General features: G+C 36.6%; 3 protein-coding genes across 3 annotated transcripts; 1 reads left to right on the top strand and 2 right to left on the bottom strand.

The window, feature by feature from the left end:
- Positions 1-1,014: 1,014 nt before the first annotated feature.
- On the bottom strand, positions 1,015-1,797 carry LOC112018413 (uncharacterized). Its single transcript, XM_024050943.1, has one exon. The coding sequence runs from the start codon at positions 1,795-1,797 to the stop codon at positions 1,015-1,017; it is 783 nt and encodes a 260-aa protein (XP_023906711.1).
- A 1,895-nt stretch (positions 1,798-3,692) lies between these two features.
- Positions 3,693-14,849, top strand: LOC112018368 (U11/U12 small nuclear ribonucleoprotein 65 kDa protein). The gene is made up of 11 exons (XM_024050898.2): positions 3,693-3,955; positions 4,050-4,121; positions 4,423-4,653; positions 5,853-5,934; positions 6,087-6,260; positions 6,847-7,038; positions 7,124-7,294; positions 8,137-8,224; positions 8,480-8,538; positions 10,502-10,567; positions 14,195-14,849. Exons 1-11 carry the CDS (start codon positions 3,789-3,791, stop codon positions 14,276-14,278), a joined length of 1,386 nt encoding a protein of 461 aa, XP_023906666.1. The 5' UTR covers positions 3,693-3,788; the 3' UTR covers positions 14,279-14,849.
- Positions 14,850-15,661: 812 nt separating this feature from the next.
- LOC112018536 (uncharacterized) lies at positions 15,662-18,790 on the bottom strand. Its single transcript, XM_024051069.2, has 2 exons — positions 17,014-18,790; positions 15,662-16,200 (listed from the first exon to the last, which is right to left on the bottom strand). Exons 1-2 carry the CDS (start codon positions 18,567-18,569, stop codon positions 16,122-16,124), a joined length of 1,635 nt encoding a protein of 544 aa, XP_023906837.1. The 5' UTR covers positions 18,570-18,790; the 3' UTR covers positions 15,662-16,121.
- Between the last annotated feature and the right edge of the window lie 4,983 nt (positions 18,791-23,773).

Below are 23,773 nucleotides of genomic sequence, written 5' to 3'. Positions count from 1 at the left end.
CACCTTTTCTCTAATTGTATCAGTGTGCTCCCTTGACGGGCGCTAGGGCAGTTGCTTCTTGGGAACTACGGACGGATTGATGTTGAGATGGTGACAGATGAAAGCAGGGTCAATCCCTGGGGCATCGCAGGCATCCCATGCAAACACGTCGATGTTTCTCTTGAGAAACTCGATCAGCTCCTCCTTTTCCTGAAGAGGCAGCTGGGCTTCAACCTGAAAAAACTTATCAAGGCCATCACTAATGACCACTTTCTTTAGATCTTCACATCTCACTTCTTCGGCAGCTGCATCGGTAGGCGCTATCATGGTCTTTGATTGCTAGAAGTTCTTTTCAGCGGTGGCCGAGGGCTCCGCGTCGAGCCAATGTGATATGACGGCCACCATGCACTGCCTCGCTGTGGGCTGGCAACCACGAATCTCAAGTACCTAATCCCCTGACGGGAATTTCACCTTCTAGTGCAAGGAGGAGGCAACACCCCCCAAGGTGTGGAGCTAGGGCCTTCCTACGATGACTATGTAGGGGGAGTAGGTGTTCACTACTATAAAATTCACCTTCACCACTTCTGGGTTGGTCTGGATGGGTAGCCTGATCATGCCCTTTGGGGTAACAAGCTTTCCATCGAAGCTCATCAAGGGAGAGCTATAGGGCGTTAAGTCCTCCAGCTTCAACCTCAGCCCCCTGTAAAGGTCTGGGTACATGACCTCAGCGGCGCTGCCACCATCCACCATCACCCTTTTCACATCGTAGTCTCCGATTCTAAGTGTGATCACCAGAGTGTCATCGTGGGGCTAGATGGTTCCCATCTTGTCTTCCTTTGAAAAGCTCAAGATTGGGTGAAAGCCCCTTCTAGCCCTCTTTGGCTCCGGCTGGGACTCCTCGGCAGGGATCTGGGCCACAGACAACACTCGCGAAGGGCACGTGCCTGTTCTTCCTAGCATGGCCAAGATCACATTGATCGACCCTACGGGCGCCCTTAGTGCGTTATCTCTCTTTGGCTCCTGATTGGTCTGGCCTTAATGGTCTCCGGGGTGGTGCAAAAGGTGCTTTAGCTTTCCTTCTTGGGTCAGCTGGTCCAAATAGCTCCGAAGATTCCTGCAGTTCTCGGTAGTATGTCCATGGTCCTTGTGATACTGGCAGTAAAGGTTCTGATTGCGCGTTGTGGATTCCCCCACCATCTTGTTCGGCCACCTAAAGAATGGCTTGCTCTCGATTTTCGCCAACACCTTGTATACTGGCTCTTGGAATACGGCATGGACTGCCTGCGTGTCGGCTGCTTCAGATTGCCCTGCGAAGTCCCTCCTCAGACGGGTGTTGTTGTACCGGTCCGATCTGAAATCCCTCCTCTCCTGGGGGATGGTCTTTTCCTTTCCTCTGCCCTGCAGCTGGTCTTCCTTCACTCGCTTGTACTTGTCGATCCGATCCATTAGCTGGCGCACACTGGTGGCGGGCTTGCCTGTCAGGGACTTCCTTAGGCCATGTCTAGTTGGGAGATCATTTTTGAAAGTGCTGATGGCGAGATTGTCGAAATTTCCCTCCACTTCATTGTACACCTCCCAATATCGACCTGAGTAGGCCTTTAAGGTCTTTCCATCATGCATGGACAGAGACAGCAACACGCTTAAGGGCCGCGGGGTTATGTTGTTCGTAACGAAGCGAGAGCCAAAGGCCTGGGTCAGCTGTCTATATGAATCTATGGAATTCGTCTTCAAGCCATTGAACCACCTCATCGCCACAGGGCCCAAGTTGGAGGGGAAAACCTTGCACATCAACGCCTCGTTCTTAGAATGAACAACCATCCTTTGGTTGAACTAGCTCACATGCTCCACAGGGTCCGTTTTGCCATTATAAACGGAAAAGGTCGGCTGCTAAAACCACCGAGGAAGGGTAGCCCCCTCTATGTGGCGCGTGAAAGGCGATTTAGATAGTTGATCCAGGGTCCTGCTCATGGCGTCGTATCCTAAGCCCCTAGGAGATGGGCTATTACGTTTACCCTCCTGGTAGGGCTCTTCCTCGTGAGAGAAAGTCTCACTCGGAGGAGTTTTCGACCTTTGCCTATAGTCCTCATCGCTTTCATCGTCAGAGGGTAGGTCGGGGCTGTGTCGAGGTCGCCTTCGTTGTGCATGGCGCAGCCTCCTTTTCAAGTCATCTATCTCTCGCTGCATGGCCTACTCATCGTTCTGCCCCTGGGTCACGCAGCTCTTAACTTCCTTCGGCTGGGTGGCCCGATTGTGGTTTTGTCCCTAGGGCGCATGGCTGTTTCCACGCAAGTAGCTTCTGCTGGTTTGAGCGGTGTGCACACTTTCCTCTTGAAATCTTCCGTTCTCTTCATTTCAATCACGCTCAGGATTGGCGAAGTTACCCTGACACTGGGGTTTGACCGGTTCAGGCTAATGGAAGCCTACTTGATGAGGGCCTGATCCTGTCATGCTTGGTCATTGCCCTTACTAACACACAAGTTCTCCCCACAGACGGCGCCAATTGTAGGGATCGAGTTTGAGCACTTTTACTGTTGAGTAAGTAGACTCAAGTCTAGCTAGGCTAATACAATGAATTTATAGAGAGTGGGTTCAAGAACTAGGCCCTAGTGAGGGATGCAATAACTGAGCATGGATGTACAAGGATTAAACGGCATGAACTTGGATTGAAATGTGCAATGGTGCTCCTCGACCCTCCTCCGGGGAGCTCGAAGTTCTGTTATTCCTCTAGTGAACGATTACAAAGATTTTAGTGATGGTCCAGAAAGCTATAATGCTCTATCCTTCTACCGGCCTTTCTCCCTTTCTTTTCTTTTTTTCTTCATCCCCCTCTCAAGAAGGACTCCTTACATTATATACCCCCTTTACAGCTGATCTTAGCCCTCAATTTGTTGATCAAGCAAGTTATTACTTGAGTGCTTGTTCTATTAGCCGCCTTCCCATTCTTTCTGTGGTCTGCAGCAACTAAGGCTGCGCCGTTCAGAGGTCATTTCCTCATTAATGCGGCCAGAACGTTAGTTGTGGGCATTTAATGTGGAGGTGACAGTTCGTCTTAAACTTGCTCCTCTACCGTGCCTTCACGGCTAACACGTTGTGCTTGTTCCTTCTCTTTAGACGTTTGGGAAGATTGCTTTTAGTGGGCCCTTACTTCCACCTCCCCTAGTCTTGGTGGGGCTTCTGGGCAATTTGAACTTTCACACTCCGTCCTCGAGCGTTGCTTCACCCTTGGCATGGGCCTTGTGCTTGGTACGAAGTGGGCCAAGGTTGCTAAATTCTCTGTCTCCACAGGTATGATTTTACTAGCCTAGAAAAAGTATTTAATTATATGAGTTAAACAAGTTATGTCAAAATGGGTTGAGTCATTTTGACAAAAATAATTAATCGTGTCAATTCATGTTGATTGCATATTATATAGGCCAATCCATAATTGACCCTTTTATTATGTTTAGAGTGAATATTGACGTGTAAAAATCTGTCTTGTACTCATGGCTCATGCCAAATATTGTCACCTTTAATTACAATTACCCATTGAGTAATTAAAAAAAAAAAACCCATTGAGTAATTTATGGTAATAAATAGAGCTAACTCTAATTAGACACTTTATTACTTATTTATAATGCATTGAACTTTATTTTGTTTTTGTTTATTAAATTTAAAGGCTTATTTCTCTTTCAAAAAGAAAAAGAAAAAAAGAGGCTTATTTATAGGTCCAAAGCTCTTAACCTTTATTCATCAGCCCAACAACTCAACAGCAAGCTCCTAAATAATAAATAGGGTAAATTTCACTAACTACTCCTGAGGTACCAAGGAGGATGATGATGCAGCAGCAGTTGGGGTTTGAAGCAATAGCAGACTCAGACTCAGAAGCAATGATTGCCCTTTTGATTCGTCACCTTCCTGAAGCTATTCCTCATGATACCCTCTCCAGACTCTTCTCCCACTATGGTGCTTCTTCAGTCCGACCTTGCTCTTCTCCAAGGTACCCCCCCTTCTTTATTTTTCTTTTTCTTTTGAAAAAAAACCCAATTGCCCTTTTTCTTTATTAATCCAAAGAATTCAATTATTTTCTGCAGATTGAGAAACTGTGCGTTTCTGGATTTCAACAATGAAGCATTGGCTTACCAGGCCCAACGCCAGTTAAATGGGTAGTTGTATATATATATATATATATATTATATTTTTTCTTTTTTTCGTTTTTAAAGTCTTTTTATTGTATCCTTTGCATATATTTCCTTCATTGTATAAATTTAAAGTAGGCATTATTGCCATGTTATGGACCTGGTTTGGTCAGGTTGAGGTTTCTTGGTTAAGTGTTATCAGTTAAATGAGTATTTCTATTTTTTTCTTTTTATCGTTTTTAGTCTTGTATTGTATTCTTTGCATATATGCCAGCCTTCGTTGTATTAATTTAAAGTAGGCATTATTGCCATGTTATGGTTTGGTCAGGTTGAGGTTTCTTGGTAAAGTGTTATCAGTGGAGAGAGCTAGTAGTAATAAGCCAAACCTTGATAACAAACTTCAATCAAGTGAAGCTCGAAATGACAATGATTTTGTACCACCATCATCTTTGGTCAAGGATGCTACTCTCACCAAAGATAAGACTCAACGTTCGCTACCTTCTGCTGAACCCATTGCCCCAAGGCTTGGTGTCGACTATCCATTCCCTCCCTACCTTGAGTAAGCATTTTCATTTCACTTGTTAAACCTTCATCTCTCTTTTTTCCCTTACAAATTGTTATGTATAAAATATCTGAACAAATTACATAAAAGGCCCAAAATTTATACCGTGCTTCAGATTAAGTCGTAGGTTTTTCTTTTTGTCAATCAAAGTCCTAAACTTATGAAGCAATTTAAATTTGAAGCCCTCATCGACATTATTCATTTCATGTTACCCTGACTGTAATGGAGACTATGAAGTCGAGGAAAAGAGGAAACATTGATAAAACTTTGTTTTTCATCTAAGTAACCAATTTAGAATTTGGCAATCACTTTCTCACTCTAAGCTAAGCTTTCTCTCTATATCCTCTCTGGTCAATGATAGCCAAATTGATTTATGAATGAGTCCTAGGTGAAATGCTGAGTTTAACCAATGATTCCCACTTTGCTCTTCTACGTTACTGCCCATAAATACAAAAATAAATAATGAAGCTCAACTAAGGCTTCAAATTGAAATGATTTAATAAATTTGGGACTTTAATTGAAAAAATTAAAAACCAAAGACCTAATTTGAATATGGTATAAACTTTGGGCCTTTTTATGTAATTTCTTCAAAATATAATAAATGGTGGGCCTAACCTATCAGGGTGCAGCCTAGTGGTTGGAGGCTTGGGGATGAGTTGTAGACCCAGACATCCTAGGTTTGATTCCCATTAGGAGTCCCCCTGGATTACCTAATACATGGTTCTGGCGGGTGGAGTTGTATATCCGCAATTTACTACCTAGGGGTGGGTCCAAAGGGCCTTGCCTTGGTGAGGTTCCAGGTCATCAAAAAAAAAAAAAAAATGGTTGGCCTATACCAATCTCCTTTATATCTCTCCTATGAATTCTCCTTAAATTTTCTGCATTGGAAGCATGGCACAACAATTTAGGGATGCACAAAATGTTTGGACTTGTGGGTGCTATGTTAAATTTCAGTTCAATAAGCAATTCAGTTTATCACTTCAATCAACCAAAGTGAAAGAGAATACTAATTGGGTTCTTGTGTTATTGAATACATAACTATCTTGAAACTTGTGTTCCTAAACTTGTCATCCAGACTGTGAATTTGACTGAAAAGTTATTTGTCTATGTTGTCTAACTTGTGGTTGTTTCTTTTAAAACCATCTTTGGATGACATAAATCAGTTTATGCCTAGTTTAATAAAGCTTGTGTTACAGGTATGCTTACCCTCCACCGGATGGAAATATACTTACCAACATTGTAAACGCTCTTATTGCCGTTCCTCGCTTTTATACACAGGTTGTCTCCAATCCTATGCAATGCTAGTTGGAAAATTTTCTGGTTTTACCCTCATTCAGCTCCTTTAGTTATACTATTTGCGTCATTCTTATCAAGGCAAATACACGAGCATATTGGGTCATATAGTTTATGACCAATCCTTTTAATTGTAGGTGTTGCACTTGATGAACAAAATGAATATCCCAGCTCCATTTCGTATGGCTCTCCCCACTCCACCCCTTCCTCCTTTGGCACCTGCACCGCCACCACCACCACCTCCTGTATCTGCAAAGCCTCATGCGGCAGATCTGTCCAGTGATGAGTCAGAAATGGAATCTTCAGATGAGGTAATCTCTCGCACTGATTAAAGATATGGGGCCAGATATTATTTATATAAGAAATAAAAACTAAAATGTCAATTAAGGAAGTAACAAAATGTATGACTTTAGATAGAATAGAATGGAAGAAAAGAATACATGTGACCCTAACTAATAAGTTGAGGATCCATAGCCAACCCCAAAATTTTGGAACTGAGGCTTTGTTGTTATTGTTATGTGTGTGTGTATGTGTGTGTATATATATATATTCTCTAGGGGTTTGGAATTAGAAGCATGTAAACCTTTTGACCATTTTTCTTCAAACAACATTTAAATTCGTTGTCATTTTCTTTTAATTGTCCAACATGAAAATTTTTGCAGATGTTTTTTTCAGCTATATTTTGTTGAACACTGCATTTTTATAAAATGTTTGGTGGAAATGTAATTACAACAGCAGGGAAATGTACAATGTTTATTCAATTATTACCTTCAATATATCTACGAAAGTACATTGAAACAGACAGAGCCTTGAGGGAAATCCTTCAGTTCTCTTTTGATCCTGTTATTAAATATTTGTAGATTCGAATTGTTTTGTGATACTGTTACATGTTTTTAGGAAATTGATGTGAATGCCTATTCTGTTGGAGCTTCAGCAGTAAAAAAATCTGGTCGAAAGCGTCTCAGGCAAGAAGCAATTGTGGGCCCTGCAGTTGATAAAGATGTCGCTCATGAGACTATTGGAGTCAAACCTGCCACCTTGGTTCCAAAAGAAATTCCAATGATTAAAAAGAAGAACCCTGTGTTACAGGTCATTTTCTTTCTGTGATTGATTATTGTAGGAGAATCTCTCATCTATCAGATTTTTTGATATCCTTTTCTTAGTTGTGTTGTAGATCAAAATTGCTCCAAAAGTGATTCAGAATGAACATAGGGATGAAAGCACAGCAGAAGAATTAGAGGAGCCTGACAATGAAGGTTCAGATATTAAATCCTATGCAACCCCAGAAGAATTAGAGAGTGGAAAGTTGCCTCCAGAGGAAATTTTATCGCTACCAATGTTTAAGGTACTGTTGATATTAAAAGTAAAGACTAAACTATCACTAACAAAATTTACCTGTTCCTTGTACCTAGAAAAAAGAAAAAGAAGAAAAGAATTGTTTGTTGAACTTATCTATTTGCTTGTTGGATTAAAAGTGTTATATAACTTTTCAAAAGTTAGTCACATTATTGATGTGTATGTTTTGACATTGCTGAACAATGAACATGACTGTAATTTAAAAGCATTTCCATGTTCTAACACTTATCCTTAGTATGGTTGGTTATGGTGTTCTACTATCCTATCTGAGAATATTACAATCTTTTCTCTTTATAAGTTTTGACCATTATATATATATATATATATTATTGACATTGTTTGAATATGCTTTCAATCTCTAGCTTTGTACTGATACCTTTTCCTCTTTTATTCATATGCATTTTGTAGTTGTACAAACAAGCATGTATGAATGTCATCAGCAATTCAACATATTTCTTGCTGTTTTCCCATAATAAAGCTGTTTTGCAGTTCTTGCTGCCCTGGTATTAGAACTTCTAACTTAGGTTAGTCTTTAGCCACCTTTAAAGTGGACGGATATCAGAGTAGATCATTTCAAACCACAAACCACAAAACATAAATAAATAACTAATGGGTTTTTGTTTCTCTTTGGACATAACAATTTCTGTGATTTTGAGGGTGGGTTGGCCATACAGATTTCAGGAGCTGGCTAGCTTATACTAATCTTAAGTATCTGTTATTTTTTAAAAAAGATGAATGTAAAAAATGCATGTAACTAGATTAAGATGCTGTTTACATGCAAATATTTACTCAATTGAATGATTGATATGAAGCTCTTTCGGATTTTGATAGAATTATGCAGCTGGGAATCCTGCGTCAGTTTTGTATATAAAGAACTTGGCAAAGGACGTGATTGCTGACGATTTCTACTTCATATTTGGTGAGATCACAAGCATTGATTATTGCTAATTTATCTGAAATTCATTTTTTTTTTGTTCAATGATACATATTTCTATCTAGCAACTTTAATGCTTTTTTGGTAAAAAAAAGGGTATCATGTGATTATACTTTGAGAATTGATTATTCTTTAAATATTTTTTATGCCTCAAACATTAATGCTGAGTGTGATACTTCTAGTCATTGCACAATGTTATTAAAAAACAGTTCTGGTTAACTATAACTTATCTGTGTCCAGGATCATTATTTGGAAGCATTGATGCAGCTAAATCTGGTCTTAGCATAAAGCTTATGCAGGTGAGGTCTCTAGACTAGATTGTCGTTTTAGTTTTGAATCAAGATATTTTTAGTTCCAAGTACTTACGTCCTGGTGTTTCCAAAGGACTTATCTAGGATTCAAATCCCCTCCCCCAATTATTGAATTATCAAAAGTACGTAGTTATTTTGGAATCACTTATGAAAATTGTAATTCTTGTGTTACAGGAGAAACAAAGGTTGCTTATCTTTTACTTATTAAAACCGTTAGAAGGGATTGCTTTCTTTTTATAAAAAAACAAAAACCCCATTAGAAAGCATGAGATCCATAAAAATTTGTTAGCTAGCAGTCTTTGTTTACTTATTTGAACACCGCAGTTATGATAGCCTTATTCAAGACTTGATTCTATGATCTAAATTATGACATGAATATGACTGGGGAACATAGACCAATGTAAATTCTCTTAAGAGCCCATTTGGTTTGGGGAATCTGGGATTCCCTTGAACTTCACATTCGCAGAATTCTGGGTTCTTGGAATCAGATTTCTGGGAATCTGGAGTTCCCAGTTTGATTTGCTAGTCACATTCCTGATATTCCCAAGAGAACAATATTTTCACATTTCATTAGACCAAAAAGATAACAAATTTTATCCTAAATTTTTAATTACCCCTACATATTAGTTTGCTGTTAGAGATGGTCCAGAAAAAATGAAGTTCTCCCAATGGTGACCATATGAGATGGAATTTGATGTTAGGTCTTGTTATGAGGCTTCGAGAGGTTTAATGATGGGGATTTCCCCTGGAAAAGCATTTGGCATGTTTAGGCCCAAAAAAAGAGTTGCTTTTTTCGTGCGGACCCAACATGGGGAAAAGATGAACGTGTGACACTCCTGTGAAGAGAGGAATTCCTATGGTAGAATGGTGTTGCATTGTGACACAACAGATGAATTATGGAGTTTTACTTTCTGTGTTTGGGGTCCATTGGGTAATGCCTAAAACTGTGATCTCCCAAGTGAGTGGGTGAATTGGTTTGGTAAACACCCTCTAGTGTTAGGAATTTCACCCCCCTTTGCTTAATTTGGACACTATGGAACCAATGCTACCTTTGAAGACGTGGGACTTTCAGTTCATAGTAATATAAAATTTTCTTAGGTAAGAGTTTTGTTTGAATGGGCTCAAATAATGGGTCAAATCAAGATCCTTTCTTCTTTTTTATTTTTCTTTTAATTTATTTTATCTTATTTTTTATATAATTTAGTATTTGTGGGAAGGGGATTTGTATCCTAGACATCTCCGTTAAAAACATAGGAAGTACTAATTGAGCCACAAAGCTTTTGGCATAGCGAGATCCATTTTATTATTTGATTTTATTGACTCTCTTTTCATTTCAGTTATAAGGACCGTTTTCTATGAGAGGGGCTAGTTCTTCTCATTAATAAAATTTATTACTTATCAAAGAAAAAATATTGCCAAGCTCCCTACCCCCTCCTATGATGATGTTGTAAATGACACATCAATGTAAATAACAAATCTGTCCTTAAAAGTTGACAGTGACTGTCCATTACTGAGATGGAGTAGGTTGCAAGGCCAGCCCTTGACCTGGGATTGTATGTGTAGATTGATTTGAACTTGTATTTGTAATGCTCAAATGTCGAGCTGATCTTGGTCAGAACCTCCCAGGCTTGACTTGAACGCATTGATTGGACAATTTCCCTGCCAAAACAAATGGATCTCTCCATGCGACATTGCTCGAAAATTTATACACTAACTGAACTGAATGTTCCATTTAACAAGTACGTTATTCAGAAATAGATGGCAACAATTTGATGTTTATGATTGTGAAAGCATTAAGTGAAGCCTCTTTTACTAGGGATGTTTCATTGAATGGAAGCAAGTCTGTGAACATGACATTTTGTATTACTTTTGGGATTGATTGAAATTTTCAAGAAAGTTGTAGCATAGTTGTGCAATTTTGAACTTAAATGTGCTTGTAATTGAATTTCAGGAAGGAAGAATGAGAGGTCAAGCTTTTGTGACATTTCCATCAGCTGAAGTTGCCCATCGTGCATTGGTATGTATCTTACAGAATGCAATCTGACATGCATCCCTGTTTTCTAGAGCATGTTAGCTTGTGCATATAGTACATTTTGTTTCGAGGGTCCTTAATTCCTATTTTCCATATCCTATGATATTATTGCGTGAAGAAGTAGCTATAAATTTATATCATGTTGATATAGTAATTGCTTGTCTAGGATCCCATTTTGAGTAATTAAAATGCAAATGCATTCCACACTAAAAAAAATGCAAACGCAATAATACCATAATTCTATTCTCTTGAATTCAAAAGAAACATCCTTTGGGTTTGCCAATCTGACCTAAAATCTCTATATATATAATTAAAGCCAAAGTTGAGAAAAAATCCAATTAGATTCTAAATTGGAGTCCAATTTTGTACATTTTGTTTCTGGGGTCCTTAATTCCTATTTTCCATATCCTATGATATTATTGCATGAAGAAGTAACTATAAATTTATATCATGTTGATATAGTAATTGCTTGTCTAGGATCCCATTTTGAGTAATTAAAATGCAAATGCATTCCACACTAAAAAAATGCAAATGCAATAATACCATAATTCTATTCTCTTGAATTCAAAAGAAACATCCTTTGGGTTTGCCAATTTGATCTAAAATCTATATATATAATTAAAATCAAAGCTGAGAAAAAATCCAATTAGATTCTAAATTGGAGTCCAATTTTGCACCACATCTCATCTAATTTTTAAATTTTTGTGTCAAGTGAATTATTAAGTGTGAAAATCGAAAAGTCTAAATCTAATTAGATTCTAAATTGGATTTCAACTAGAGTTCAATTTTGTGCCATGTATTGCATCTAATTTTTAAAATTTTTGTGGTAAGTGAATTATTGGATGCAAAAACTGAAGAGTCCAAATTCAATTAGATTTTCATATGTATAATGAGAAACCATTACACATTTCACCTATAAAAAAAAAGAAAAAAAAAGAAACCATTACACATTTTAGAAATTCATGGCTTAAAAAAGGTGTAATTTGCAACTCTTATAATAGGTATACTTTGAACTCATATTTGTGTGTAATTATGATTGTTTTTAAATGTTTATGCACGGGGTTATTCACTAGTGTTGAAAATGTAAAGACTCAATCCTAGTCAAGCTGTCAAAGGCACAAGTCTGTTAAACAACCTTAATGCAGGTTCATTGTATTTAATGCTACATGGAATACAAGCAATCATAGGTAATCCTAATTCTACTTGTAGTTCAAGTATTGTTAGTCGAGGACTTAGCCTATTACAAATATATATATTTTTTTGAAAGTAGCCTATTATAAATATTAAATACACATAAATGGATTCATTGTAATAGGAGCTAAATAGTAAAAATATAGCGATCAAAGGCTTTCTGCAATGAATGTCTGTCTCATTCTCTCTCTCTTTGCCTTCTTTATTTTCTTAGCTGTCTTTTCTTCTCTAACATAGTATCAGAACTATTGTTTAATCTTTTCTAATATGGTATTAGAGCCATATTTTGTATTTTCTAATATAAAAATCCCATTTTAATTGTTATGTTTTTAGGAGAGTTGATGGGCATAATTTTGTTCAATTACTGGAATTCCTAAGACATTTTGACATTCATATATTAAGCTGAGCACATCTCCTATGGCATTCACTAATTTTATACCCCCCCCCCCCCTCCCCCACAACCAAAAAATAAAAAAAAAAAAAAAAAAAGCCAAAAAAAGGTTGATGTTGATGTAAACCAACATAAACCTAGACCCATGACAATGGTCAAATCCCAAACATTCAACCAAGGGAAGGAGGATAGTTTGAGGATGCCATTTACTTGGGGTAAATGCCACTTAACACTGCTACTCATCAATGTCACTCAACTACTTAAATAATTTACTAGACAATCAATACGCAACTCCTAAAATGCTCATAAACTAGGCTATACAATTACCATCAATACTTCTTAAATAACTTTGACCAGATATTAAAAAAAAGGTCTTACCCTGGGCCCAAATCTCCCACTTTTGTGGGGTTTGGGAGAGGTTATGATAAGCAACCTTACCCCAATTTATTGGAGAGGTTGATACCTGGACTTTTACCTGCGGTTTCACTTTTGGTGAAAGGCACTTATCATCGCACTAATGCTCCATTTGTTTAGATGGAAAACCTGTGTGAAGATAATTTTCTGTGTTTTCCAATATTTGTTAGCATCATAAAAAATGAGCCAAAAGGAAAAATTATCTTTGGTCAACATAAAAATTATGACTTATTTTTTAGAGATTGTTTTCCACTATTTATTTTTGGGAAAACAACTTTATCTCATGGCAAACTAAATAAGGGAAGTTAGGAGATTGTTTTCCAACACATTTAAGGTTGCTACCAAACTTAAGAAAATGAGATAGTTTTATAAAAAAAAAAATTTTGGAAAATGACTTATTTTCTAGAAAACTTTAATGTCAAAACAAACAGAGTGTGGGCTCAACCTCTTTGACCACATGTTAATGAGAATAAAATAAAATAAAATAAAAAGGACACAAGCTAAATTATGGCTGCCACATTAGCTGACACAACGTTCCTGCATCATTCAACCCTTCTTGTAAAGAACTTGACTTTGATTTTGAAGTTAAATCCCTTTAAAAACATGTTATCCAATTTATTTAGTTCTTCACTTGAGATCCATGCATAAATTCGGTTATTCTTGTAAGTGCACCAAATGTTTTAAGTCTTTGTTCTACATCTAGTAGTGATTACGTTTAGCAGTGATAGATCATACATCTAGCACATTAATTGACTCTGTGGTGAACTAGAAAGATCTCATCACATGTTTACTGGCTTTGATGTTATTTTCTCTTCATCTCCACAATAAGGATAGAAATTACTCACACTTATTAAAAAAAAAAGGATGGAGATTACTCACAATTAAAGTTGGACCATTGAGAATCCTTTTGGTAGCTCAATGCAAAATGTGTTTGGTCTCAACTTATTCAATACCTGGCAAAGACCAAACTTTCTTTGCTTGTCAGTATTTGAATAAAACCAAATCACATTCTTCAAACCTCAAGCTTCTTATATGAGCACCATCTTTCAACTTTAGGCTTGTAAATTTTAAGATGGCTTCAATTGTTCTTGAACTTGTTCACATACTGCCTTTATTTGTGCTGCAAATTCTTCAACTTCCATGCTCACTCTTGCTTGAATCAATAAAAAGGCAAGAGATCCAGAAATTATGTGGATTTCTACCAGGCACCTTCAAATGGAGGTTTTTCTTCATTGATCAATTGGTTGAGCTATCATAAGCAAACTCAACTGGATAAATGACAAACCCTATTAATTTATTCAAAAAGATTTTTTTGGCCTTGCAAACGGTCCTTAGGAGATTCCAAAATGATTAATAAATTTCATACCTACAATCTTAAGTAATGGATCTAGGAACTTCCTAGAGGAAAAAAATTTTACTCAATTTATTTTACCATGATGGTTGGCATTGCTGATTCACTAGGTTTGTGAGAATGGCTTAGTTTTGAACCTTTCACTAATTGAGAGTAGCATGTACAACTGTACGTACAACTAAATTAAATTTCTCTTTTTTCCTTGTAATTATCTTGCCTTGTGCTTAAGTTGTAATGATCATGCTATTAAAACCTTTGGTTGCAGAATCTAGTCAATGGATATGTCTTCAAAGGCAAGCCAATGATAATCCAGTTTGGTCGGAATCCAGCAGCTACGAAAGCAAACTAAATACATGTGCTGCAAGTGGAGTAAGGTCCTTATACCACTGCTCCATGGTTTGTTCTGTGTGGATTGCTAAGCTAGCTGGAAGAAAATCCACCTACTAGCTGGTATCAATAATGTTGGAGGTTGAGCATGGGCTTAAGTTTTTATAATTTGATCATTTGCTCCTCAGTTGGCAATATGAACAACTGATATGTGGTTCAAATCATGGCACGTTCTTGACCAATGGTTTGCAGAGGATCTGCTGATGCTGTAGACCACAAGAAACAGAGCTTTTGGAAAACAAATTGCATTTTCAAAACTTGTTTGGTGGAAGTAGTTGCATCCTGTGGCTGTGGAAGAGAAAAATGTCAACAATTCTACCAATGGGGCAGCTAAGTTGGACAGAATCCTGCTACAAAGGACTTTGAAGATACATATCTAGGTGTTTTCAATGTTTTATTCTTTTATCATTGTCAAGTGTTACAGTCACTGTTGTCAACTCTAAGCTTCCTTCACAGGAATCCATACTGTTTCATTAATCTGAATACAAGAAAGCGATGGAATGATAGAACATTTCAATGGCCTTCAGATCAAATGGTACTTCCTACTTTCCTCCCTCGTAAGATTAGGATAGAAGGCGATGATGTGAATTCAAAACTCATTAAATGCAACTTACCAATCAACAAATAAGTTTTCTGTACCAGGTGGCTTTGACTTTAGCTTATTTAATGCTCATATTTATCCCAACTTGTACAATTCGATTAGATATGTTAGTTGTGCACTTCAATTTTAATGCTAACACGCCAGACCAGAAATATTATGCATCGTGGATATTGCCTCTTTATGGTGGAACTTCATATTAAAAATGAAGATTAATAATATAAGAAAAATCTACCATGAACATTAATCTTCCCCCTCTCTTGGCCATAGAATGAGAACGTAGGAATCATATACTGTAAACCATGTTCGCATGGTTTCTATTATGCGTTTTATTTACAGAGACATAACGAAGCAAAACTGAAGTTGAATCTCTTATTCCTTACAACAGTATGATTGTTGATGCTGTGGGGTTATAAACCGAGGCATTAGCTCAAGATAGCACACAGACGCAAAAGGAAATATGGCATTGTAACTAGATGTATTAACTCTGTGTTTTAAGGAATTATAGCTTTTAACTAAATCTACTCATCTTCGTTCATTCAGACAGTTGGGCTGTTGTGCCTCAAAATAGTAATATATTTCCTTGAATTAATGCTCTTGACTCCTTAACTGCAAAGCTAGCACAATTAGTTTGAAGACCATACTTGATGAAGCAAAAGGTCCCATATGAAATCTCTATTCCCCTTACCCTTTTCCCTTCGGGCGAAAATTTACTTTTAAAATCACACACAGCTAGACTGAAAAAAATCATCATAAAAACATCTTGCAGTATATTGTTTCAATAACACACTCTACATATAAGAGTTTACACAATCAGTTCCAAATTCTATATAATAAAATTGTGAGCAGTATAACGTTTCAATGACTTAGGCACTCACTAGGTTAAGTTCAAGTTGCACAATGTTTTTATCCTATTGCAAGTTTAGCACATTCTACTTGCTTGCTATTTGGAACAGTTAATTTGAAGGACTTTAAATTGAATTCCTCACACTATGAATTGAAATAGAACTATTCCCTGAGAAACAGGAACTTTTGGGGTAAGTACCTGTGAAGCAATGGTGCCTGGAAAAGGCGTGGAGGGTACAATGAGTCTCTTAAATCTTGTTGAATACAATTTTTAACAATATAGATAGAAGAATATCTTCTTCCTCTTGCCTTTGGTCTGTTGTGAAGGCATTATATTGCTGCTAATCTAGCAGGGGGTCTTCTAATGCCAAATCCCCAAAATGACAGCAATGCTGAATAGTAAAAGAAGTGTACCATCTCCCCCTAGCAAGATAGATGACCTGCAAAATCCGAGCATGAAAATTAGACACTATTGAAAGTTAATTTAGAATAGACAAATGAATAAAAATTATTTGTATTCAATCAGATCTGCATACTAGAAATTGTTTTGAAGAGTTATTTAACTATTCTCTAAATGGCATCAAAGTAGCTAATGGAATATGGAATGTGGGAGATCTTGCTACTGATTTCTCATGTAAATTAGTTAATTTATTCTATTATGCAAAGAAAAACACTTGACATTCCAGCACACAGTTCTTAAGATCATGAATTACAATATTAGAAAAATTCAGTGTCTTTTAGGCTCTCAAATAATTAGTTAAGAAAAAGTAGATCAAGATTTCATTGACCAAAATAGTCAATACAATCTGCAACATTAGCAGACAAATGCCAAACATTTAGCTCTTTTAAGCCAAATCTGAAAACAGTTTTTCTAGAATCCAAACTCCAAAGCCTTGTGTCATATTGGAGGAATTTGGAAGGTAAGTAAATTTTGTTATTTGAAGCATGATAAATCAAAATAATATTAAGCTAGAGACAGCAGAATTTAGAGGAGTAAAAAAAAAGGATGAATGGGGAGAAAATTTGTTTCGACCTGGGAACTAGTGTTTACATTATCCTCTTTGGCTTTGTGTCTTGCGACGGGATCTAGATGAAACTAAACCAATAAACATGTAAAACAAAATGACAGGCATACTAAGGCTTTCTATGTCAGCCAAGAATCATCACAGTGGTTCATGTGTAATTTACTCTATTTATTTGCTTTATCTTGATTTTGTGTAACAAATAGCTTAAGATTAAATCTTTGGTCACACCTGAGTTTTTTCCTAGATCGCTGTATGTAAGCCATTGCAGGAGGGAGTATGCCAAACAGAAAACAGTTAGCATAAACCCCTGCAAAATCAAGAGCTCTTGTAAATGTGGAACGGAAGAAAGATGCTATAAGAACCGGTGCAACAAGTACAATTATCATCTCGAAGATCTTGAATGAATCAAATCCAATCATGCTTGGTTTCAATTTAGCTTCTGACGCAGCAATACAACCTGAACCTATATAAGAAACCTTCCCTACATTTCCAAGGTTAGGCCTTCCTGAATAAACAACAATACCAACTCTCCCAATTCCATCCGCATTAGAACCCATCTGTGAGTTAGAGCTAATCAGTTTTCCTGAATTGACTTTCCCAAAAATCAACTCCAAGATATCAATAAGCTGTTTTGGGAAGCTTACAGCATATCCAATCAAACTAGTCGCCAAGGCAGTGAAGGCAAAGCCTTGAACTGCAGGTAAAGCAGAGGGGTTAACAGAAAGCAAAAGGGATATTGGGTCTGCTCTGTTGGTCCCAGCAAGTCCCAAAACAATCAAATTCCAGGACAAAACCATGACTAGTGGAACAGCCCCACCAACTAGTATAGCCTTGCGAGCCTCCTTTACAGTGTTCCCAGCAATCTTACATATGAAAGGAGTGACAACATGAAACCCCAATGTGAGCACAGTAATAGGTATAGCAGGCAAAATTGACGAGAACCCCCACGAAGCATAACCAAAGGAACCTAATAAGTCCTTTCTAGCCACAGATAAACCTATAGCCACAAGTGCAGTAATGGAAAAAAGCATGATGACACATAAAAAACGATTTGTAGCATCGATGGCCTTAAAGGGAAAGAAAAGAATCACAGTTCCAACAGCTAGAGGAAACAAGGCATGAGCCATCACAAGATTCATACATGGAAACCACTGAGAGACAAGTGAACCAATACCCGAAACACAAGCTACTAACAATGAAAAACTCAAGGAGGCGTAGACAATTGCAACAAAAATACCGAAACAGCTTCCTAAAGTCTTTGTTGCAAGACTAGTAAAGCTCACCTCTTCAACCCCATCTTCTTCCATGGCTGCAAAGCTGAGTTCGGCAACAAGAATGATTGAGGAGACCACATAGAGCCATGAGAGGAGAATGACAATGGTGGAGGGAAATGAACCTGATTTAATGGTAGCAGCAGGCAAACTCAGCATTCCTGGCCCAACTGCTGTGCCAATAATCAAACTAACAGCACCCCAGAAATTTTTTTCGTGAGTACCTTCTTCTTGTTGTTCAACCTGTTGAGATTTCTGATGCTGGAAGTTAACATCAAAATCTTCTGCAACAGTATTAGCATTGTGAGCTGTGCAGCTTGTAATGTGGCTGAGAATGAGATTGTGGGTTCTGGGGGTTAGAGTAGAACTGTAACTAGGTGGTGTATGAAGAAGTTGTGTGCAAAGCCTAAGCCTATGATGATGAAAGTTGCTGTCATGGCGGTTGAATCTTGGATATGCGATTGAGGTTAAACTGGTGGAAAGGTGGGGAAGATGTAGCTGAAGCTTAAGCATATTTTTAATTTGAGAGGCTGATCTGCCAGTACAGTAGAATGATTCTCTCTAGTAATTTTAGTTTTTTTTACAATAAGATTCTCTCAGTCTCTAGTCAGAACAATCAGACAAGAGATAGCTCTGATTCTGAATGAATCTTTGGTATAGTAACGGACACAGAAAAAAGAGGATGGATGGGCCGGACCACGTGGAAAAAGCCCACTTTTGAAGTCTTCTTTAATTCCATTTTTGTTTTTTTTAGATAAATAAATAGTACAAAGTAGAGAGGGCATCCTTCCGACCTATAAACAAGGAAGTTTTCTTTCTTTCTATAATTATGGGTTGTTTGCAAGTGGATTTCATTTTTTTCCCCCAACAATTAACACTTTCACAGTATGATAAACAATCATTTATTAGTGTTTTCTGTTACAATTTGATGTTTTTTTAGAAGAACAATTTGATGATTTTAATTACGTGATATAGACAATATTGTTATTCTTATTAATATAAAATTATTAAAGTTTTGACAGATATTATGTGCAACAAGTCATCAACCAAATAGACCACCACATGTATTCTTTTTCGTTATTTCAATCTATCTGATCATAAAAATTATATATACATCACATGATTAAACTCATATTAGTATACCTTCTCAAAAAAAAAAAAAAAAAATCATAGGAGTATAGGACAATAACGAAACCAATAAATAATAAAACATACCTATGGAAGGTTTGATTTGTCACTAACTAATGCCTAGAGAATTAATTTTCAAATCAAAAAATGGAAACCCCAAATTAACGCTAACATCAAATTCAAGGTGATATTAAAAAAAAAAAAAAATTCCTTTGTTTAATTCCTTTTGCTAGAATCCTCAATATTTTTCTTTTCTTCTTCTTCTTCTTTTTTTTTTTTTTGGGAAATTCGTAACTGATCATGAGTTTAATTTCTAACTATCACTTATCAACTCATTCCTTAAATACTCCTACACGGGTATCAGTGTGGTGGGTTCATTGATATGGTCTGAAGGTCCCAGGTTAAACTATTATATTATCGAACCATATGGTTTCAAGAGTGTCTCATGGACAAAAAGTGAAATCGTCTAACTGAAGGCTAAGAGACATTACTTTCTTATATAACCCAAAAAAAAAATCCTTAGACCCAAATGAAGTCAAAAGAGGATAAGGACAAGTATAATAATGTTTTAGGATTGGATTTCATAAGAACTAATTTTGTATTTCATTTTCCATCCTCTCTCCTTTGCAATAAGGTGGAAACCTTTAAAAAAACTATGTTTGCAAAATATTATTAACTACTTGCTTTTTTCCCCCCTGTATTTGGTGTGTGTGTGTTTTCCCTTTTTTTGCTACTACACCTTAGTTTAAAAATAAAAGTTTGATTATATGGATTATATTTGATAAAATGGTAATTGTCTCGCGTTACTTTAAAAAGTGTATTGAAGATTTTGTTAATATTTCCTGTTAAGTTGGAGGGTGAGAGCACTCTAGGTTGGATTGGACTTGATTCTGGGTAAAGCCCATTCTTCTGTTTCTTCTCTAGTTCTAACCCTTTTCCTATAAAATACTAACATATGTTATTTTATTTGTAAGCACAGACTATATTGTCAAGCTCTATTTTTATTTTTTAGTTTTTACTAGTCTTTTTTTAGTTTTTACTAGTCATACCAAGTTGATGTGACCCTCAAAAAATCAGCTAAGGGTTATATATTTTGCAACCCATTTAATGCGCGTTTGACTCTAGCTTAAAAAACCAACTTATTTTACTATTCAACTTATTTTTGCTACTATTTATAAGCCCCATTACACTTTTTGGTACTATTCATAGGTCTTACTGTACTATTTCAACTAACTTTTACCTTTATCTACTTTTAGCAAAAAAATTTCAGTTTCAGTAAAATAAGCAATACCAATCGGACCTTAACTTCATCAATCTGACCTAAACTTCATCAATCTGACTTGTTTGCTCCTTACTCCACTTGGTTTTTCCCTTTTCGTGAAAAACTAATTGGAAAAAGTTTTCCTTTGTCGGGTTATGGACTTTTTTTATCTATAAAAATGCGTTATCATTTCCCCAAAAGCCAATGATCTTTAATCTCTTAACCACATTGGCACGACAATTAACTAAAAAATGAGTGACTAATTTTTAAAACTCCAGGACTAATAAGGCTTATTTGAAACTTTATGAACCAAAAATACGCATTTGATAAATTTTGAGAACTAACAATGTATTTTTACTAAATAACAAATACAATAAAGAATAATAGAAGTTGGAGGTCCAATGGCTTAAAGAATAAAAAAGAAAAAGAAAAATCAGGACGAATGATATAACATTTATTGGGTATTTAGGTCTATATTAGTTTTGAGAGGAGAATTTTTAGACTTTTCCTCCCCATGTACACCAATATGGGACACTCGAGTTAATCAGAGAGCTGATGCAACAAATAAAGATGAGAAACATATTACTCTACTCGTCCTTCAGTTAAAAATATGATAAAATAAAAAGATGAACTTCCGCTTCAAGAGATTTAAGGACAAGGTAAAACCAACATTGAAAAGTATTGTACATCCAATGAAGATATCCATAAAAGTTTAGTCAACCGCCTTCAAGTATCACTTATCTCATTATTGTGTGAGAGGACAATCTCTACCTCTAACAACCAAAAATTACTTCTATGCGTAGGTTAGTATATAAAATAGAAAGTTAACAAATAGTCAAAAGCGTGTCTATATATAACCATAGAGCCTCAAAAGTTAGTCAAAAGTATGTCTACAAAGGGTAATGTTTTTTATTTTTCCTGCTAAACTTCAATAACATTAAAACATGGAAGGAATAATAAGCTAGGTAATCCACCTTACAAGCAGACTCAATATGAGGTGGAACTTGGGAGGTTGCCTTTATTGAAGCAGAATCACAAGAGCTTAAAAGCAAGTCTAGCAGCTACATGGGCTGCAGAATTGCAGTTTCTCTGGACCCAACTAAACTAAAGGCAGGCAAAAGAAACAGCTAAACAACGAATGTTACTAATGGAGGTGCTAATTAATAGACCAATAAGGGATGAAATCCAAGGAGCCAAGGGAGTCAAAAACAGGCCTTAGTGACACCTTCAAACACAACTTGATGCCAATTCTCTTGAGCAGCTAATCTAGCTGCCCAGAGGAGTGCAGCTGATTCGGCTTGGAGAGGGGAGCAGCAGAGCTCATGAGGAGAACCCCACACTCTTAACGACATCACTAAGATGATCCCTAGCCACCACACACCTAGAGCTGATAAGGAACCAGACAGCTGAATTTCTAGCTGTCTTACAAATTACAATGTTGATGCATGGACTCGTACGGTTGACTGAATTACAGCTTCACATATGCAGCCAATAAGAGGTGAATATTGCAAGACAACAACAAATTCAAAGAAGCCAGAATAAGCAAAAGTTGAGAGAATGGTACACCTCTTTATAAGAACCAATAAGTCAGGCGACAAGAGACCAGCAACTTGCCATCGTGGTGTAACAAGCTATTCATTTGAAGAGAGATCTATTTCACCTTATGTCATGGGAGATGAGATGAGAAACCCATAAACCCCACCTCAACCAAATTGGCATAGAGATAGAGGCAATGGTGAGAAACAACACAGCTAAGACTACCCAAAGAAAAAAAGAAAAACAGAACATATATTGAATTTTTTTTCCTTCTAAAAATCTGATATGCTCGAGTAACTTAAGTCAAATACTCAAAGATAAATTGAAAGAATATGTGTAAAATAAGGATACTAATTTTATTTTTTTTATAAGATAGCAAATATTAGTCGCAGATCATTCATACCAACAAAATTAAGAAAGCAGCAATTTGTTCCCAAAACCAACAAGAAACCCATAAAGCAGAGCAGAAGTAAGGACAAGGCCCCTGCAACCATGTTCACGTACATTTGCTTGGAGTTGGGGAGGTACGTATCATGCATGTATTGTTTGTTTAGACTTTAGTGGTACCAAGGTGGCGGTCTTACATACAAATTTGCGGCCTATTAGACGACAACTCAAGGGCCTCCCATCTTCTTCATTTACTAGGCACCAATTACAGCGCACATCTCCTTCAAAGGTTTTCAAGGTGGCTGCACCGCTGGACTTGGCCTTGGCCTTGAAGCGAATATCATGAACTTGTTGTCAGCGTAATTGTCGATTTTTGTCTCTGTGGTGAAAATGTACATTCAAAATGATCTAAGAAATATGCTTTGATTGCAGCTCCAAGGGCTATGGAGAAGTGTAAAAACCGTAACTAAAGTGGAAGTATCAACAAAGACCAAAGGGAGGTGTTTCCTGGATATCAAAAGCTTTGAAAGAATTTGAAGTTTGGTATTCTATTTTAGAAACCTATATGTGTTTTTGATATGTATTAGCTTTTGTGTAGTTAAGAGACTGGAAAATTTTCATGTAAGGTAGAAGATTTTTAACTAAAGACATGGATTATTATATAATTTCATTTGTTTTTATATATGTATCTCCGAACTCAAAAGTGATGTGTAAATGGATTGCCTGATATTTGTAATTTCACTCACTTTTTATGGAAAATTAGAGATGCTAAACAATTTTAGTACCCTTATTACAACGAAAAATTACTAGTTTCAGCTCTCTCTGGTATTCAAGAATCCTTTCTATGGTGACATTTTTCAGCATTGTAACTAAAAATCCTTGCTTTACAGCAGAGGTGGAATCTACAAATTTTGCAATTTTTCTATAGTCCATGACATTTTCAAAAGGCAATTCTATATTTCTATCACTAACTATTACTAGGACACACATGCTAACTACAGCATCAAAAAGCAGACATTATACTGGCATGGAACTAGCAGGATCTAAGCAAAACTTTGATGAGTGCAACCCTTGTGAAGCTAATCATTGATTAGTTTGTGATGGTGCTCCATGTTTCATTATGACATCTTCTTCATTTTCAAGTACTTGAAAAAGCAACTCACGGACTTCTCCTACCTATAAATGCAGAATCCATGGCTTATACAACTTTTTTTAACCTTTTCTCTGCTACCCCCTCCCCCCTCTTTTGCTCATTTCATTATGCTCTTCCATACAAGAGCCTTGCAAATTAAACCATTCTAGGGCATAACAATATCTCTAAACAATTGATCAATTTTAAATGAAAGACTAGCCAATTGCATAATTTGACAAGGTTTCTAATAAACATCATATTAAATTGCACCGA

This window comes from Quercus suber, unplaced genomic scaffold (genome assembly GCF_002906115.3).
Source record: "Quercus suber isolate HL8 unplaced genomic scaffold, Cork oak 2.0 scaffold_36, whole genome shotgun sequence".
Classification (NCBI taxonomy): domain Eukaryota; kingdom Viridiplantae; phylum Streptophyta; class Magnoliopsida; order Fagales; family Fagaceae; genus Quercus; species Quercus suber.
The sequence above is the reverse complement of the archived record's forward strand: the minus strand, read 5'-3'. Positions and strand labels throughout refer to the sequence as shown.